Genomic DNA, 18634 nt, shown 5'->3' on the forward strand with positions numbered 1-18634 from the left:
CTAAGATTTTTTTGCTTGCCAGTAGCAGAGATTGCCAAATTCCCTAAACCTGTTTTTAAATAATAAAGGTGCTCTATGGAAAGTTCACGGCCATTGGTGTCTCATGGACCTGTGTATTGACCTCGGTAGTCCCACATCTCTAATGTGGGGCCCTAAAAGTTACTTAACGTCCCTCTCAGGTTTCTCCCCTACATATGGGAAATAACCGATATTAGTTTGCAATGAGGAAGCTTGCAACTTATTCCTGTCACCTCAGGAATATTAGGGCACCCCTTTGTGCAGCCTGAGTAATGACTCCCCATCTTGGGGAATGAGGAAGGGCCTGGTTTAACCTAAGTTTAGGAATAAAATGATCCATGTCATTTCACACGGGGTGGGGGTGCGAGGGTGGTAGTGAAAGAACTTAATTGAAATTCAGATTCCATGGCAAGACTTGTATTAATTTTACAAGAAAAGCAAGGGAATTCCCTGGTGGTCCAGCGGTTAAGACTCTGCACTTCCACTCCTGAGGGCGCAGGTTCAATCCCTGGTTGGGGAACAGAGATCCCGCGTGGTGTGGCCAAAAAGAAAAAAAAAAAAAAGCAGTTTCATAGTTTTGTTATCCTTTTTCAGGCTACTGATGGTCAGTGCCACCTTCTGGCCTCAAGAGAACAAGCTTCAAAGGGCACGCATAACCTGTGACTAAGCCACATCTGTGCAGTAAAAGGAACAATGTTTAGAAAAGATTCATAGGCACCGGTTTCTTCTTACTAAGCAGTTTATTTGTTTTTAGTTCTAACATTGACTTTTTCATAAATATTCATCTCACATCTCCAATAAGGCTCCTTGAGAGCAGTGCCCATATCTAATTTTTATCATGAATTAGCACCTGGTACACAACAGATGCTCATCAAGTATTCTGCTACCTCTTTCCTAACAATTTCCCACTGGCCAATGCTTCCCCAAATGTGACAGTTCAAAGGTTTATAGGAAAACAGACCCAGCGGTATCATTTCAAAAGGGAGGTATCTTTCAATTCTTTTGATTATATGAAAGTATCACTGTTGCTTACTACCCTTTAACACATGCTGGCTTTTCTTTCTTACAGATTCAGAAACTTCCAAAGCAACAGTATTTATCTAAAATAAAATGTTTATTCATTTTCCACGGATAGTATCTATGTATGGCAATTTATACTGGTTTTCCATTCATGAGACATCAAATTTTCTTTTTAAATACATTTAAGTAGAAGTAACTCAACTTAAAGAAAAACAAAACCGAAAAAACCCTGAAGTAATGCAGAGGTGGAACACAAATGAGGTAAAACATTGTAAAGGTGATTTACCAAGGACTAAAGATTGGGAAACAATGCCCTGGGCATAGTGTTCCCATTCTTGAGGGGTAAGTAGGTATGCTTCTAATGGTGCAGGTGTGTCAGATTCATCAGGCCTTTGAGAGTTCAGTGATGTGACAGGATCAACATCGCATGTTAACAAGATTCTGCTACATCTTGTGAAGGAGAACCATATACCATACAGTGTACCACAAAAGCAGAGATCAAAAACTGAAGCCAAAGCAAATTCATGAAACTTAAAAAAAAAATCCTTTATAAAGCAAGATATATCCTAGTACTGAACTGCTCCCAGACCAAAAAATAATACAGGGCGGGGGGGGGGGGCGGCAGGGGTGTTGGTGGTTGTGGTGGTGCATTCAGCCACTGGCTGTATTTAACAAGCAAAGTGTCACCAAAATCTACTTATCCAACTTTTATTATTCCAACTACAGTGTAAAGAGAGATGTCACAGCCACTTGTGGGAATGTACAGCTTCTGCAGCCTTCAAACCAAGGCAGAAAGCCACGCAACTCTTAAGACAAGCCTGTGAGGTACACTTTTCTGAAGGAAATGGCTGGGTCTCTTCACCAAAATAGTATTCCAGCATCATATACCCTAGTACTGCTTATAAACCAAAGAAGAAAGAACAATGCATTATATAACACATCCCCTGAAACAGGGAAAGGAGGATCATTCTGTGGGAATAGTATCTTTGGACTCTGCATCAGTTTGTTCCACTTCGGCTTCTGCAGCAGCTTGGACAGGAGCAGTGACTGTCAAGGTGCCTTCCGACTCTGCTGCCAGGGCTTCCACTTCACCTCCAGCCTTAGCAACTTCACCTCCAGCCTCAGCAGCTTCACCTCCAGCCTCAGCAGCTTCACCTCCAGCCTCTGCTTCAGTGTTGCCCTTCTCAGGTGCCATTCCACAGGGTGCCTCCGCTTCCAGCTGCTCTCCAGGGTGGGGACCACTAGTGGTCTCAGCTGTGTCCATAGGGCCTTCCTCTTGCGCCAGCATTTCACTACTTTTCGGGGTAGGTGCTCCTTCCCCATCTACTGCCCTCACTGCTGCCGTAATCACCTCAGCTAAGACCTCGGCAGCTACCTCCTCCGGCGTCTCTTCCTTATCCTCACCTCCTAAATTGTCATCTCCTTCTATTTCTGGATCAACGGCTTCACTGGTGAAAGGATCTTCACCCTGGCCAAGAAGAGGAAACACAGGTTAGTGCAGTCTAAAGAACTGTCCAAATGAGAGACTGAGGCTCAGGTTGCTGGGAGTTTATCTTTTTATAATGGGCAGAGTCAAGAGAAACCTTTTAAATCACACCAGGTGAGTCAATCCTACAGCTGCTCAGAGCCCACAGACTCAGAAAAGACATCTCAGAAAAGCTTCACCAGTACTATTTTGCACTTATTATTCAAGCATGTAATGGTGAGGAAACGTTTAAAAGACCTAGGCTTTCTTAACCCAATTAAAGAAAAAAAAAAAAAGCCTCATTTTAACAGGAAGTTAAGGCTCTTTCTTAAGTTTCGATTAAGCACTCAGCCCAGGCATGAAGGTTATCCCCGTTTTACAGAGAAGGATATGAGACTTAAAGATCGTTAACTTGCCAGGTCACACAGCCATTAAACATCAGTCAGGATTCAATCCAAGTGTACCTCTCTCAGAAGCTGAATTTCTCATGAGCATATGCTAAAACTATGTCTAGTTTAGAAAAAGTAAACTAAACATTATCACTAGCAGATTAGAAAATGTGGTTTAAAATACGCTGTTTAGAGAGTTCCCCCGATGGCCTAGTGGTTAGGATTCTGGGCTTTCGCTGCCATGGCCCAGGGTTCAATCCCTGGTTGGGGAACTGAGATCCCGCAAGCCGCAAGGTGGGACCCAAAACAAAAACAAAGACACTTATTTAGAAGCTTGAGTCTACAGCTGACTCCAGGAACTTTAAGTCTGTTTAAGCCACAAAGTGAACACTGATCAGTTACGGTTCTTAAACCGGTTATTTAGATTCTATCCCTTTATGGTTGAAATGAACTGTCAAACACTGAAGCAGTTAATAACTGAGAGGAGGGCAAACACATCCTAGTCAGGTTATGCTGAATCTTAACTCCCAGCCCTGAACGCTGAAGTCATGGGGCTGAGCACTTAGCAAAATATGTTTCCCAGGGAGGAACCAGAGACTCTTCCAAGCAGCCTCCTCGCTAGGGTGCCCTCTTTGGGATTTTTTTCTTACTCTGCTCCTGCTACTCCGTAGTATGGCACCACTGGCTCTTCCCTCCCCCTCGTTCCCCATCTCATTGTTGGTTGTCTCTGCCCGCAAAACCTTGTTTTTAGCTTCTACCTGGACCATTATCATTTACTTTGGTTTGCTGCTTTGTTTTGAAGCATCTCACCAGCGTTTTGCTTGGTATTTTATGGATAGTCAGGGTTTCTCATGGTGAGAGTCAGCACCATCACACAGATTAATCAAGTAGGACCAAACTCCAGAATTCCCAGGCAAGCAGTGAGTCTCAGGAAATGCGCAGTTGTGGAATCCCAAGCCCGATACATTCCAACATCTCTCAATTCTTCAAAAGACTCAGAAATGCCAAACACTGCACTCTGGATATAATTCCAAACCCACAGAGTTAGTTCATCCTCCATCTCAAAAGCTCTTCCCATCTACTGGACTCCTGAGCACAAACCTTGAGGTATTTTTCCAGCATCTTCACAATATGTCTGTTGTTCAAAACACTCTTAGCCACATGGAGACTTGTTTTCTTGAACTGTTCAGCAGCCAACTACAAAGGGAATCAAACATGGGCTTTTAAAAATGGCGTGCATAGAGAAGCATGAGAACAAATCAGCCTGGTTACGCTCAGCTGCTCTGAGATTAGTCCTATGCAGAGAGACAACTAACATCTTTCTTCACTATGGTAAGTCCCCAAATGCTAGGCTCCAATAATGAAAGAAAGAAGGCACTGGAGAGGCACCGGAACTGAGATTGTGAAATAGTGTTAGAAAAGTCTGATAATCTCAAAAGAGAAAAGCACAGGCACACGACTGATGTATACTATGTGCACAAGCAAGGATGAAATAAGAACATTTACAGATCAGAAGCTATGTGGACTCAGTAGGGGAAAAGGGCAAGCTTTTTCTTCAGTTTTTTGAGTTTTATTGACTTTACAAGTAAATTCTAGAGCAAAAGTCTGAATGCTGCAACCATTTGACTGTTCTAGAGCTTGACACATTCATATGATAATCCCATATTTGTACAGGGGTTTTTGGCTGATCTTTAATAATACCAGGAGACGGGTGGACAGGTAGCTCCAATTTGGTAGTCAGGGTAAACCAACGATAGACAGAGATGCTCAACCAGGGCTTGGCGAGCTACAGCCCGCAGACCAAACGTGGGTACACCCATTCCTTTACTTATGGCCTTTGGCTGCTTTTGCCCATCAGCAGCGGACTTGAGGCGTTAGGCAGGCTTTAGGCAGAGACCTGATGGCCTTCAAAGCTGAAAATATTTACAATTTGACCCTTTAAAAAAAAAAAAAAATTGCCAACGCCTTGAGCTAAACATTTAGCCTCAGGCCCCATCAGCTAGTAAGGATCAAACCAGTCCTTAGTCCTGGGTCCCCTAGGCCATTCTGCTCTGAGTGGCCCTCAGCCTCAGCTTATAAGAAATCCAGTTTTTCAGCAACTGGGGAATTTACCCGTGTGGTTTACAAAGAACATTCTCAACCCAGGAGAACTGCAGCTACTGGATTTAGTCAATCTCAAGCAACACATTTTTCTCACGTTTTAATAGAAACTGGGGTGCATTTTATAACCACCTAATGAAATGATGGACTTGACGGTATATGGCAAAAGCCCCTAAAGATGTTAGCTTCCCCATAAGAGACAGAAAGTTCGGAACCCCTCCCACTAGCAGCCAGGACTGCCTGCCCCACCCAGCATCAGGGGGGCACTCACCCGGCGGTTGTGATTGTGGTCGACAGAGTGCAGGTGCCGCTGGAGGAGCTGGGGCTGCGCAGGGATCAGCATGTCACAAGCCAGGCAGTGAGCAGCCTCTATTTTCTTGAAGAAGTGCTCCTGGCCAATCCCTGTTGACAAAACCCAAGTCTTGTGGGATCTGGGACAGCATGCAAGTGATGCTTTCTTCCCACTTACTCCCCATCAAGGCCCACGTTTTCTCCCTGTAGCCCCTCTCTAAGTTAGGACAGTTAGGACAGAATCTAAGACGGGCATCACCTGCCCTCCAGAAAGAGTATGGAGACAGACAAATGGCCTCTACACCTGGCAACTTTATACTTAACTTTTCTCATTCTTCTGGTCCTTTCTCTTCAAAGGAGAAAAAAACATCAGAGTGCTTAATGTCACTCCAATAAGCTGCCAGTAGAGGTGTCATCTACATTAGGCCACACTTGAAGGCTTCTTTCCCCTGCTAAGCGCCCTTCCCACTTGTCTTCACGTCACATGCTCAACCACCCCGAGCTGGGCTCTGTGATTTGGAATAGCACACACCCCAGGATCACAACTCACCTTTGAAAGGATCTGGTTTTGGTTTTGTGGTTTCCTTCTCCATCAGTTCCTGACGCCGCTTCTCAATTTTCTTATTCCTGTTTACAATGTATTCCTAGAGAGGTTGTGAGATGGCACCAAAGGAAATGAGGAGAGGGTGACACATGTGGATATTTTCCAACTGCACCAGAGGCAGCCCCCCAAGGGTGACTGCCAAGCCCATGGGGGGCAGTGACAGCCTTATCTCAGCTGCTCCAAGGAAGGGAAGACAGCTATCAGAGCAGCTCCATGGGCAGAATTAGTGGGAACTACAATGACGGGAGCTCTCAGTTGTCCCTCTGACTTCGGGACTTGTACACTGCTATTCTGGAAAACGAAATCTTGACCAAGTTTAGGCCTCTTATTTCCCTTCCCTTCTCTGTGAGGGATCTGACACTTGCAGGATCTGGGAAATGCCGTGATGGGAGGCCAAGCGTGATTTACCTGGAGGAACTCCACCGTCTTGTCAGGCAATTTGGTACTTATAAACCGCAGAGTCTCTTTGTGAAATTTGCTTTGCAGATGCTTCTGGATTTCTTCATCTTCAAAGCTACGAAACTTGCACACGGAACAGGCAAACTGAATCCTGGAGAAGGAAGACAAAAAGAAAAGCGGTGATGCACAGATAACCAACTCATCTCTGCTTAGAACTGAAATGGAAATGGGAAAGCAATTTCTGAATTAAGTCTTCTGACTTGTCACAGGGTGTCAGAGTAGCAGTTACCCCAAGTTTCCCCACCTTAAGAATGAGAGTACAACCTTGCAAGTATTTCAGGAAAATGATTCACGTAGCACTTTACTACCTTACCACTCTTTTTGGTCCAAAGGCTCACAAGAGAACAGCCAAAGGTGGAGACTTTTCAGAACTCTGAGCTCCCTAAGTCTCCAGCCCACTGCTCTGGGGGCCTAGTACCTAACTTCATAGCTTCTCAGATGTCTCCTTCTGCAGCCACTCAGAAGATACAAGGCAACCCCAATTTAATACAACAAAGGAACTCCCAAAGACCTCACACAATTCAAAACTCACATATCCTAAGATCAATTCTCCAATGGGACTCAACGTAAAGACATCACAATCAAGTTCTATGAAGGAAAACTGAGGCTTCTTGTGCGCTTTCAAAATCTCACCAAATGCATGCATGCTGTACGGCAAGGGGAGAGCACGCTACAGACCCCCAAACCCCCACAGTGGGGTGCTGCTTCCCTCAGTTCTGCTCCATTTGGGGTGTAATAGCACAGGCCCTGGGGCACTCAGGAGTCCTCCCCTGCCAACTTAGAGATCTGCTGGCCCCCAACACCTGCCTTCTGATCTCTGGACAAGTGCCACAAGACACTCTTGCCTTTGCAGATACCCCCGAAAGAGGAGTGAAGGGGGAAATCTCCCAGGCCCTATGTGCAGGACTCTCGGTAAGCTACCAAGGAAATACAGGGTTCCTACTTCCACTGCTGCAACTTTACCTCCCCCATGACAATTTCTCCAAGTTTCTTTGAGGATCTTCAGTCACTAGGTATGTTAAAGATTCCTTTAAAAAAGTCATCTCAGTTCCCATGTGGCATGAAAACAGATCTAGTATACCTGTCATTTTATTCATCTGTTTAAAAACAAGGATTTCAATGAATTCTGTGTAACACTTGGAACTCCTACTTTTCAGTTCCTGGCTTTCCAGCCTCTACTGTTAGCTCTTTCGCTAAGCATTTCTTTGCACAGGGAAACCACTACCCCCATTTAAGCCTCAAGGGCAAGGGTTCCCTTCCAAGTCATCAAGAGAACCTGTGCATAGAGACATAACCACCTGTGGTCATGGGCCTCATCAACCACGCACTCACGTGGCCACCTGTGGTTTACGGGGAGAGGCGCATGGTGTGGTCACAGCACACAGCCCTTTGGGGTTTGCACTTTTGCATTTTTTTCTATTTAGAGACAAAACCTTGAAGGTAGCAACTATACATATATAATCGTCACATCAAACTCCACAGGTGGTTTGGATTTATGTGGACGAGGGACCCAAAGCACCTTCTTGGCAGCTATGCTGAATGAACTTCACCTGTCTGGGATGACAGACACAAGCCAGGGGGCAAGGGAACTCCTCACAGCCCTGCAGGAGGGCAATCAAGAGAGCCGCCAGCTGGGAATGTGAGGCCACACAGACCCACCAGCAAGAATAAGATTCAGTGTGTTTCCCAAGTTTTGTCTCCCATCGACCTGACTTGGATTTTCTGACATACACCTGGAGTCAGAAGATCAAACCAGGCCCCCCCCTGCATGTGGAGTGATGACAGATGAGCTCAGGGGAGTCTTGACAGTGCTCACCTCCCACCTCGCCTGCCTCCTCACCTGTCAGCTGCTCGGTCTCTCATCCTGTCTCTCCTCCTTTGCTTCTCCCTCCTCTTCTTCACTTCATCATCCTCATCGTCCTTCTCTCCTGCAACAGAAAAGTTCCTTCGAGACACTCTGAGGAGCCTGCAGATGAGCTGAGCACCAGGGCCTTGAATGGGGGCCACAGTTCGGCCACCACACCCCATGCCCTGCCACGGCCTCCACACATGGCGGGGGCAGGACACCCTGAGGTACCAAAGGGCTGTCAAAGGCTCCCAACAGGGGTGGCCTTTGATGAGAACCCTCAGTAGTTCCCAAGGGAGTCACCTCACTCCCCCCATGGTCTGATAAGGCTGGCATGGGCCAGGGACATGGCCCGCCCATCCCACTCACACCATGGCCCACCTGCTCTCTGTGTCCTTCCCTATCTTGCTTTTCTAATCCAGCACCCTACAATTGGGTCTTCTCCCAATGTTACTTAAGGAGAGAGAGAAGCAATTCTTCCCAGATAAAGAGGCAGCAGCTGGAAGGCCTCAGAAAATAAAGCAAGCCACTCTGCTGCCTTCCGTCCCACCTCTAGGTGGACCATGACAACTGTCCCATTGGCCTCCTCTGAACTAGGGCCTTAGCAGGTCTGACAATCCCTGGTGGCCCAAACTCTATCTTCCACTCACAAAAACCGTCAATCTAGGGCTTTCCCAAGAATATGTGGGAAGCAATCCCAGAAATAAAAATGGGAAGAGACCAACTGGTCCTCCGTCCATCCCGTGGGGCCAGTGTGGGAGCTCCTCTGAGAGCTGTGCAGCCCAGAGTCCCAGCATGAGGCGAGGCCAGGCCAGGTCACCGCGGCTCAGGGCCAGGGCCAGACACTGAAAAAAGGTTGGATAAGCATCTGAACTGTAACCCCTACCCCTGATGCCAGTCACGAGACTGTCCCACGAAGATGGCGACCGGCGTGCGCTGCTCAGAAGCCTCTCAAAAGGGCGTGTGGGATATTTGGCAAGAGGTCACTGCCTGAAACTATTACTGCTGTTTAATAGCAAAGTCATCCCGGGTAGGTAGCAGGACCTGCGCGCAATAAACACGTCACCTTTGCTTTAGCATTTACCCCGCTGCATGAGCTGCAAAATGCTCTCTGTGGTCCCATGCTATAAATGTTAACTGCCTCAATAAACAGGGCAGGAGGACCTCAGAGGGTTGGCTAAACCTGAACATATGAGAGAAGGAGCATCTAAGCCAGGGGCCTTCAGAATTTACGGGAGCAGAGTCACACAGGAGGCAGCCTGTGATTCTTAGGGGAAACCAGCTATGGACAGACCCATGGGAACAGGAAAAGAAACAAGTGGCTGCTTCTCCACATCCCCCTGAAGGGCTTAACACTGCTCTGTTCTTGCTGCTTATTTCGGTCTCTTAGGTTTCCCTCGCTCGAACTGGTGAGATCTGCTGAGCAGTGACTGCCTCTGGAGGATCTGGGCCTGAGTGTCCCGACTGTCCCCCCCCTTCCCGAGCTCCCCACCCAGGCAGGTGTCTGAACTCTGCCCCATGCCGTGCCAGTGTCCCCACCACAGAGGCTGAGAGCATGGCCCTGGCCTGGCAAGCAAGGGAACTGTGGACAGAATGAAGCCCAGGAGAGAACAGTACAGGGACCTGCACTGGCCAAGGGGGGAGCAGAGAAGACAAGCTGGAGGGCGCCTTTTCTTTTCTCTCTTGCATTTCTGAGATCCTCCCTTCCCTACCACTGCGAGCTATTGCAGACACCCAGAGATGAGTTTCCCCCTGCCTCTGCAGCCTGCACTGAGCGAGGCAAACAGACCTGTCTCCAGCAAGTGTTGCTCCAAACTCCAAGGCAAAGCCTCGGGGTGACTGGCATGGCTAAGGCCCACCTTGCAGGCAGGGCCCCTCTTCTTCCCTGAGCCACAAGCCCCTCCACCCAGGCCCTGGGCTCGCTCAGAAACCCAGCCCGCCTGGGCATTAGGCAGTGAGTGCAAGGTAGCTGGGCAGACACAGGAAAGCTCAAAGGGATGCTGGGTGATGCCTACCTCTCTGCCTCCCGGATTCGAAGAATTCGTCCTCCTAAAAAGGCACAAAGTCAGACCGTGAGGTGGAATTTCTAGAACTCTCCACGACCAGCCCAGCACCCTGCCACCACCTGGTGGTCGCTGTGCCACCAGGAACACCCCCAAAATGTGTCAGGACAAGTTCCACGGCCATGGGATGGAGCCTGAGTGTCCTCTCACTAGTCCTGGTTGCCTTCTGAGATTCTGTGATGATGACTAACTTGCTTTTTTATTAAAGACACAGTCCAGCTTTTAGTTCTTCCTAAAGCTAGAGAACTACCTCTGGCAAGTGAACGGTTCTGCACATGGGAAGACCAAGAGCCCATCCATCAACTGTGTTAAGCAACCTCGATTTGTAGGAAGCTAGTTCCTGCACTCTTTAATGAAAATGGGCTTTATGAAGTTTCCCAGCTACTTGTTTATGTTATAACAAGCCAGGTATAGATAAAAACAACTCATCTAACTGAAAACTGAAACTGAGGCCATTCCTTAGACATTAAGCTAAAGATTAAATTAGCAATCAGCAGATATGCAGAGATTTTCAGACTCAAGATCTAAGCAACCTAGACATGGAGCAAGCAAGACCCTCAGAAAAGTTGAAAATTCACTGTATCCTGCCCCTTCCTCCCCTTCCCCAAACTCGTCTGACCATCAGAAGCACCTGGATGAAGCCTTCATACACCCAGATTTCCAGGCCCTACCCCAGACCTGGATCAGAATTTGCAGGAGGTGGCGAAGGCTTGCTCCCCAGGTGCTTGTGCATGGTCCTGGCTAAGAGCCAGCCTTCAACACCCATCTCCCATGACTGGTTTTGAGAGTTGAATGACAAGGATGCAGCTCAGCACCAGCACAGAGCTGGCAGCAAATGAGTCTTCGGCGCTTGTTTGAAAGCCTCAGCCTACACAGCCACTGCAGTTACCACGTGTATAGCTAGGCACATCACTGCGAGGACACAGGTATGGCTGGGGAGAGGGCTGGGAAGGTCTTCAAGAAAAGAAGGATTGTTGCAAGTGGAAAACTCTTAGAAACCTAGCTGCAAATCTGATTATTAAATCTACTCATGAGGGCTTCCCTGGTGGCGCAGTGGTTGAGAGTCCGCCTGCCGATACAGGGGACACGGGTTCGTGCCCCGGTCCGGGAAGATCCCACATGCCGCGGAGCGGCTGGGCCCGTGAGCCATGGCTGCTGAGCCTGCACGTCCGGAGCCTGTGCTCCGCAACGGGAGAGGCCACACAGTGAGAGGCCCGCGCCGCAAAAAAAAAAAAAAAAAAAAAAATCTACTCAAGAGGTAGAGTTGAATCTACCACAGCAACTGTTTCTGCCTCTTTGTAAGGAAGACACTAAAGTAAGGAAAAAATCCCACACTAGAGACACTGGAGGTTGATGAGTAAAGGCGAACTTACACCCCTGAATTCTTCATCTCCTGACCGGAAGTCACCAGCTCCATCATCTACCAAACACAAAGGAATAGGTAAAGTCAGCACCTCGGCAGCTGGCCCACTCCCTGTTTTCACCTCCCAAACTCACTGTCCAGAGTGACTGCGCTTGTCCTGACTACAGTGGGGATTTTGAGAGTGCAGGTGACACACACAGCCCTTGAGTTCCTGTGTGTCCCCTGTCCAGACAAGCAGGCAGAACACCAAGCATGCAACTGACTCATACACAGCTGGGCCTACTGGCCCCAGGGCATACCGTTTTCAGAAAAATCTCCTTCACTGTCAGCCCGGGCTTGTTTGGTGTCTGGCTCATCGTAAATCTGCAACTGCTTCCGTTTCCTGCCCAAGCTATCTGGGCCGCAGCGATCAAACTCTCTCCGCCTAGGCTACAGACAAAAGCATATTCCAATGCATTGCTTACTCGGACGGTTAACATACCCCAGAGAAATGAAGAACAAAGAGGTTGTAAGATCAGAGAACAAGGACAGAAAAGGTCTTTTCAGAAAGCAAAGAAATACAACATGGTTGGACGCCCCCACCCCAACCAAAACACAAAAATTTTATGCTGAGTGAAAGAACCCAGACACAAAAGGCCAAGTATTATATGACTGCATTCATATGGAACGCCCAGAAAAAACAAATCTACAGAGACAGAAAAGTACATTAGTGGCTGCCAGGGGCTGGGGGAGAGAACAGGGAATGACTGCTAATAACAGAGGTTTCTTTCTGGGATGACGGAAACGCTCTAAAATTATGTGGTGGTGAAGGATGCACAATTCTGTACGTTTTTACTAAAAGTTGAAGTGCATTTTAAAATATGAGTGAATCTTACAGACAAAGCTATTTAAAAGGAAAAGCAAATAAGGCAGATGAGAACTTGGCAAGGGCATACCCGATCTCTCATCCGGGTCTGTGACCGGCCACATCCGTAGGGCATAGAGCTGTCATAACCACCTGCCCCCTGCATGCCCATCACGCCAAAGTCAGGGGCCATGGACTGGGAGAAGAGGGAAGGTGGAGGCCTGCTGGCGGAGGGGCCTCCCAGGCCCCGCCCACCCACATAGTTCATTTCCGTCCATGGAGCAGAAAGAGGCTCAGAAGAGGCTGCAGGTGGCATGAAGGGGTCGCTGCGCATAAAGGTGCCGGGGTTGCTGCGGTCCTGGAAGCGGCCCTGGCCTCGGCCCCGCATGAAGTCATCGAGGGAGCCCCGCTCACGGGCTGGGTCCCGGCAGTCACTGTACTGACCACCAAAGCCACCATTGCGGTCGGGCCCCAGGTCAAAGTCATAGTCGTAGCTGTAGCTGGGGCGGTAAGGATTGTGCTCGGGCAGGCAAGGCCTGGAATCATAGGACTCGAACGACTGGAAGCGGAAGGAGCTGCAAAGAAAGCACAACCCATCACCACACTGTCCGGGCACCTCAACGCCTCCTGCAAAGCTGACTTCCCTATATTCAGAACAGCAAAGCCAAACCACCACGCATCCCTCCTAAATGCTCAGGAAATAAAACAGACCAAAATCCCTTTCAAACACTGTTGAAAAGGGGCCTGAAGCCCTGGCCACAGGAATGGGGAGAGTCTGCTAGGTGCCTGAAACAGAAATAAGGAGTCTGGCATAGTTTAGCTAACAGTCATGCCCTAAGCCCCACCACTCAAGAAACCAGCAAGTCCTATTACATGCCTCGGCCCCAACAATGGCTCAATTTATCTATCCTACACTCAGGAGGGAGCTGGAGAAGAGCCCTCCCTGGAAGAGCAGGTGCCCACTCCCGTCTACACAAAGCTGGGCATGCGGGATCCCCCGGGAAGGGCTCAGGTCTATAATCACCTCTCCCGGTCCTGCATGCCCTCCCCACTGCCGCTGCTCCCGCCCCTGCCTCCTTCCTTGGACATCATGTCCAAACGCTGGTTGATCTTGGCAATGAGGGAGTCGGAATTGTCGGTGCACGGCTCTGGGCCATAAGAAGCCATATGCATGGCAGGGCCCCCAGGTGCCAGGCCATCACTGGCCTTGGTGGCCTCCCATGAGGCTGGGCCGTAGCTGTAGGTTGCTCCTGTGGTGACGCTGGTGTTCTGGGCACCATAATAATTGTAGTTTTCATAACCTGACAGAGGGAAGAAAAACTAAATCAGATCTCAGCAGCCACAAGGCCAGCCCATGGTGGACAAGTCTGGGGAGGAGCACCCACTGCCCACGGAGAAGGAAAAGGGTCATGGGTCCAGGTGCTTCTGGCATTACCCCAACACTGCCAAGAGGCAGCAGGAGGAGGGCAGGGGCACGGCCTCAACTCTGAGCAATGGGTTTTCTATACCAGATCCTAAGACTTGCTTCTCATTCAAAGCGAGAGCCCAGGAGCCAGCAGTTGGGACTACTGACGGACCCACCAAAGAGCTGCTGCTCCCAGAATACAACCACAACTCTCCCCACCCCCCATATCCAGCAAGTTCCCCTGGAGGCCTGCCCCCCAGCCCTCCTCAACACCTCAGGTCCAGTCTGTTGAGCCTTCACAACAGCTGTGAGCACGTCTAGGAGTGAAGTTGGGGATCCCTGCACCCCAGCCTCTCTAGGTAGCTGATCGGAGGCCCACTCACCCACCCATGGACCCCCAGAAGGGCCTACCTTGCCAACTGGCCACACCAGTTCCATATGCACCTTAGAAGAAACAAAAACATTCGAGTTTTGTTTGCAAAACAAAGGCATCTGAGACACATCCCCTCCCCCCACCACAGCCGGGCGCTGAAGAACAGTTATCGCCTCATCCACTATGCACAGGCCAGGGTTGAGGGTGGCTATGTCAGTGCTCCAGGAGGCACCCTTGGCTGCCCATTACGGCCAGGAAAGGCTGCAATCCACTAGCTGTAAAACTCGTTTCCTACAGAGCACTCAGCGGAGCACAGTCAGGGCTTCTCTCCTAAGCAAGCCTGATCTCCTCCATTAGGGCAACAGAAAGGACACAGCAGCCTTTTTCCAGGAAGCTTGTCCAGCGTGGGCCACCAGCCAAGAGGCCGCCCAGGCCAGGTCCCTAGGTAGAGAGCCCTTCTAAAGTGCCAGTTCTCACCAGGAGCCAGAACTAAGGCACTGCCAACAGCACGGAGAGTGCACTGGTGGAAAATCATGTCCCTAACTCAACTGAGCAAGGGGTCGTCATGTGCCTGAATAACACAGACCTCCTCCTGGGAAACTCAGTGATGGGCAGAAAAGTCACCCTGCTCCTAGTGGTGCTAGAGCCAAGCTCCAGGCTCAGAAAACAAAGTAAACCCTCATCCCATCCCCTGGAACAGATGCTGGCAAAAAGAAGAAAACCTCGCCCACCAAAAAGCACATTCTGGTACTTCAGACACACTTAGCACCATGATATAGACTCACAAGCAGGGTCAGCAAACGGGCCAAATCTAGTCCATAGCCCAGTTTTTGTAGGGCCTGCAAGCTAAGAATGGGTTTTATGTTTTTAAATGGTCAGGAAAGAAAAAAAAACATAATCAAAAGAATACTTCATAACATACGAATTTTGACAAAAGACACATCATTTACACATTTGTCAAAACTCATAGAACTGTTTAACAGAGTTAACGTTAATATAAACTCTAGGCTATAGTTAATAACAATACATCAACATTGGTTTATAAATTGTAACATATAAGGGAACTGTACTGGGGTGAAGATAGGGGGAGTGTATGGAATTCTATGCACTATCTGCTCAATCCTATAAACTAAAGCTACTAAAAAATAAAGTCTATTAATTATAAAAACCTTTATTTATTTACTTAGAATAAAACAACAAAAGTTGTTAAAAGAAAGACTATTCCGCAACACATGAAGATCATACGATATGCAAATTCCAGTGTCTTTAAGTAAATATTATCGGCGCACTGGCCTACCTACTTGTTTATAAACTGTCTATGGTGGCTTTTGCTCTACAGAGACCATGTAGCCTGCAAAGCGCCCCCAAATTTACTATCTGGCCCTTTACAAAAAAGGTTTCTTGGTCCCAGCTATGTCATGCTGGTGCTGGGGGGTGGGTAGCCCATGCCTCCCTGAAAAGCAGGTCCATCCCACTTACCCTGGGTGTTGGTAGGTCCAGCACTCCATGCCCCATAGCCTGTGAACAGATCTGTGAGTTAGGGTCATATGTGTCATACCAGAGAACAAGTGCTTCTGAGATGCTCTGAGGAACATAAAAGAATCTCCTTGAATGAGTTCAGTGCCAGCCTTACAAGAAGGCAGCACAACCACAACAATGTTTCCTTAAATGTCATCCCACAGCTGGGTTTTGCATTATCACACTCCACCTGCCTGAGGTCAAAGCAGAAAAAAGAGGAGGTGGATGGGCTACCGGGACAGTTCTGTCCATTGCCTGAGGAGGGACCTTGACCTAAGCCTCAACCCGCAGCTGAGGAAGACACAGAACCAGTCACCAGCTAGCTCATCATTAGGACACAGTCCCCCGCCCCCACCCCAAGCAGCCATAAGTATCCCACAACTGAGAACAAACTTCGAAAATCTGGAGACAACAGCTGTGCCTCTCTAGGCCTCGCTTCTGTGTGACTCTGAACCGTCCAATGCTCTGCTGGGCCTTGAAGTCCCAGGGCTTCAGCCTGGCCCTAAGGCATCAGACTGCACTCCTCTCTGTGGTGGCTCCCTCTGCCCCTCCAGACATTCCCATGATAGCATCTGTCTAGCCCTGCTTCATCTGTGTCCCTGGAGCCTGGCACAGAGCTGGGCACGGGCAACCATTCATACCTGTCAAACGACTTCACCTTTACAAAGCCTCCTCTCTCTCAAATACATCCTTTCTCTCCTACCAGGACAACCCAAACCACTGAGTGCCTACTGTATGCAACACACGACGGGCACTCAGCACACATTAGTTGTGACATTCAGAGAATGACATTCAGAGATGTTGTGGGAGCTAAGGCTCAGAGGTTAGGGGACTTGATCCAAAGTCACCCTGCTGAAGGTTACGACCTCCCCATGTCACACAGCTTTCCACATCTGTGCAGCAGAAAAGCAGTGATTCTAACAGCAACTGACCAACTGTGGGGCACTGGTCTAACTAAGGAGCATGTGGTATTCACATAACCTCACAATGACCCTTGAGATAGGTACTACTTACTCTGTCGTACACAGAGACTCCAGAGGATAAGTCACTTGCCCAAGAACATGGAGCTGAGGAGAACAAGGACCTGGACCCAGATCGAGGTGCCTCCTATGGCCAAACAGTAACTCTTAAGCCTCAACAAATCTTAGGAAATAACTCTAGATGGAAAAGCTACAGAAGGATTCAGGGAGGCCTCTGCATCTAAACCGAGTCTGAAAAGGTTTTAAGTAAGCAGGAAGATGGGCGTGTGTGTGTGTGTGTGTGTGTGTGTGTGTGTGTGTGTGTGTGTGTTTGACCTCTCCAAGCTAAGGGCATGCATAAAGCAGAATTACTACTAGCTGAAAACTCTGGTAGGGAGGCAGGTAAAGAAGAGTGAGATCCAGTCCCACTGCAGAAAAGACAGGAGTACCAGGTAGAGCCACAAGCACACCATGCACCTCAGGACCTCTCTGCTTCTCTGCAATTCCTGCTGCTGGCCTCCTGCTAATGCTGCCACCTTTCAAAACATGCGCCTTCGCTGCGGCAGCCATGATCAGATCGCTTACTTCTCGAACCTCATACACCTGAATAGGGATCTGCGCCGGGTCAAGCCCAACCCTGCATATTCCAACTGTTCCCTGCGAGCAAACGCGGCTTCCAGCATAGAGCAAAGGCCTCCCAGGAGGCTCAGATTCCAAAGACTGAGAGCAGATCGCCCAAGAAGGTCCGTCCTGCCGCAGGCCCTAAAACCCAAGTGAGTAAGGGCACGTTCCCTCTCAAACAGCCCCTCTGGCGTTTCCAGGCCACCACAAAGGACTGCCTTAAGGAAAGCCCCCAATCTGTCACGACCCCAAAGCTCATCGGGTTTCCAAGCTTTGACCAAGATACCCCGCATCTGACCCTTAAATGTGTCGTCCCCGATCTGCACGAGCTAGGTCCGCGGTAGGCGCCCAGTGAGGCTAACCACTGCAGAGGCCGCACTAGGCCCCGCTGCTCTGCACCGCGGGCCTGGCGGGGTCCAAACCTGCGCCGCCCATACGGCTTCCGGGACCGGCGCCCCAGATCACGTGTGCCGCGCGGAGACCCCAGCCAAGCCCCGCAGGTCCCCGGACAGGCCCGACGGCCCGGAAAGAGGCAGCGGTTCCACCTCGGCTCCCGGCCGAAGACCCCGCGCCCCACAAACTCGCGCCATAGCTCCGCCCCCCGGCGCCGCCATTTTGTGGCGTCTTCCAAAAGGGACAGCAAGCCTGCTAGCGGCGAGGATCCGCAGGGCCCGGCCAACCCCGCCAGGGTTAAGGAACTGAAACTGCCCCAACCGCCTGAGGCGCCCCCCGAAGCCCGCCGCAGCGTCGGCACGCCGAAATCTGCCAACTTCCTCAGGCCCTGTCGGCCAATCCGCACGCAGCGCCCCGGGAGCGACGGGGCCGAGATCCAATAAGCTGCGCGCGCGCGCCCCTGCCGCCTCGCCGCAGGGCCGGACTGCGGTAACCGCGCTCGGGTGTAGTCCCCGGCCCGCAGCCCTCTGCGTGATGGTGGCCCTGCCGCCCGGGCACCACCTGCCGGTCCCACCCCGCACTGAGTTACCCACACTAACCTCCGTAGCCCTGCTCCATGTCTTCAGCTCGGCCCGCCAGCAGCTCCTTTTTCTAAGCCACCACAGGACGCATGCGCCCAACGCACTTCCCGCCGTCCTCTACTGGTAGACCAGACGCATGTGTCACCCCTTCCACGGGCTACCATTGGCTGGAGTTCACAGCGGGACCGCCCTTACCACCCCAGCTGGCCTTCCGGTTGTTGTGGATCGGTGTTCACAGCACCCTGGGAGTTTTGGTGGACCGCGGTGCCTTGCTGCTCGCAGGCGTATCCCTTCTCCTCCCCGCCAGTGCGCAGGCGCAACC

General features: G+C 49.9%; 1 protein-coding gene across 5 annotated transcripts; it reads right to left on the reverse strand.

The window, feature by feature from the left end:
• Positions 1-751: 751 nt before the first annotated feature.
• AKAP8 (A-kinase anchoring protein 8) lies at positions 752-18473 on the reverse strand. Of its 5 annotated transcripts, none has more exons than XM_079918858.1 (14): positions 18331-18473; positions 15720-15758; positions 14279-14311; positions 13487-13763; positions 12554-13037; positions 11918-12047; positions 11629-11675; positions 10208-10241; positions 8187-8274; positions 6296-6437; positions 5834-5927; positions 5264-5394; positions 3994-4089; positions 752-2506 (listed from the first exon to the last, which is right to left on the reverse strand). In XM_079918858.1, exons 1-14 carry the CDS (start codon positions 18347-18349, stop codon positions 2003-2005), a joined length of 2118 nt encoding a protein of 705 aa, XP_079774984.1. In that variant the 5' UTR covers positions 18350-18473; the 3' UTR covers positions 752-2002. The 5 variants fall into 5 exon arrangements, with proteins under 5 accessions (XP_079774984.1, XP_079774986.1, XP_079774987.1 ...); XM_079918860.1 differs by having other exon boundaries at positions 13669-13763; positions 18331-18440; XM_079918861.1 differs by lacking the exon at positions 18331-18473 and adding an exon at positions 17637-18016 and having other exon boundaries at positions 13669-13763.
• Positions 18474-18634: the final 161 nt, after the last annotated feature.

Source organism: Stenella coeruleoalba (genome assembly GCF_951394435.1).
Source record: "Stenella coeruleoalba genome assembly, chromosome: 3".
Classification (NCBI taxonomy): Eukaryota; Metazoa; Chordata; class Mammalia; order Artiodactyla; family Delphinidae; genus Stenella; species Stenella coeruleoalba.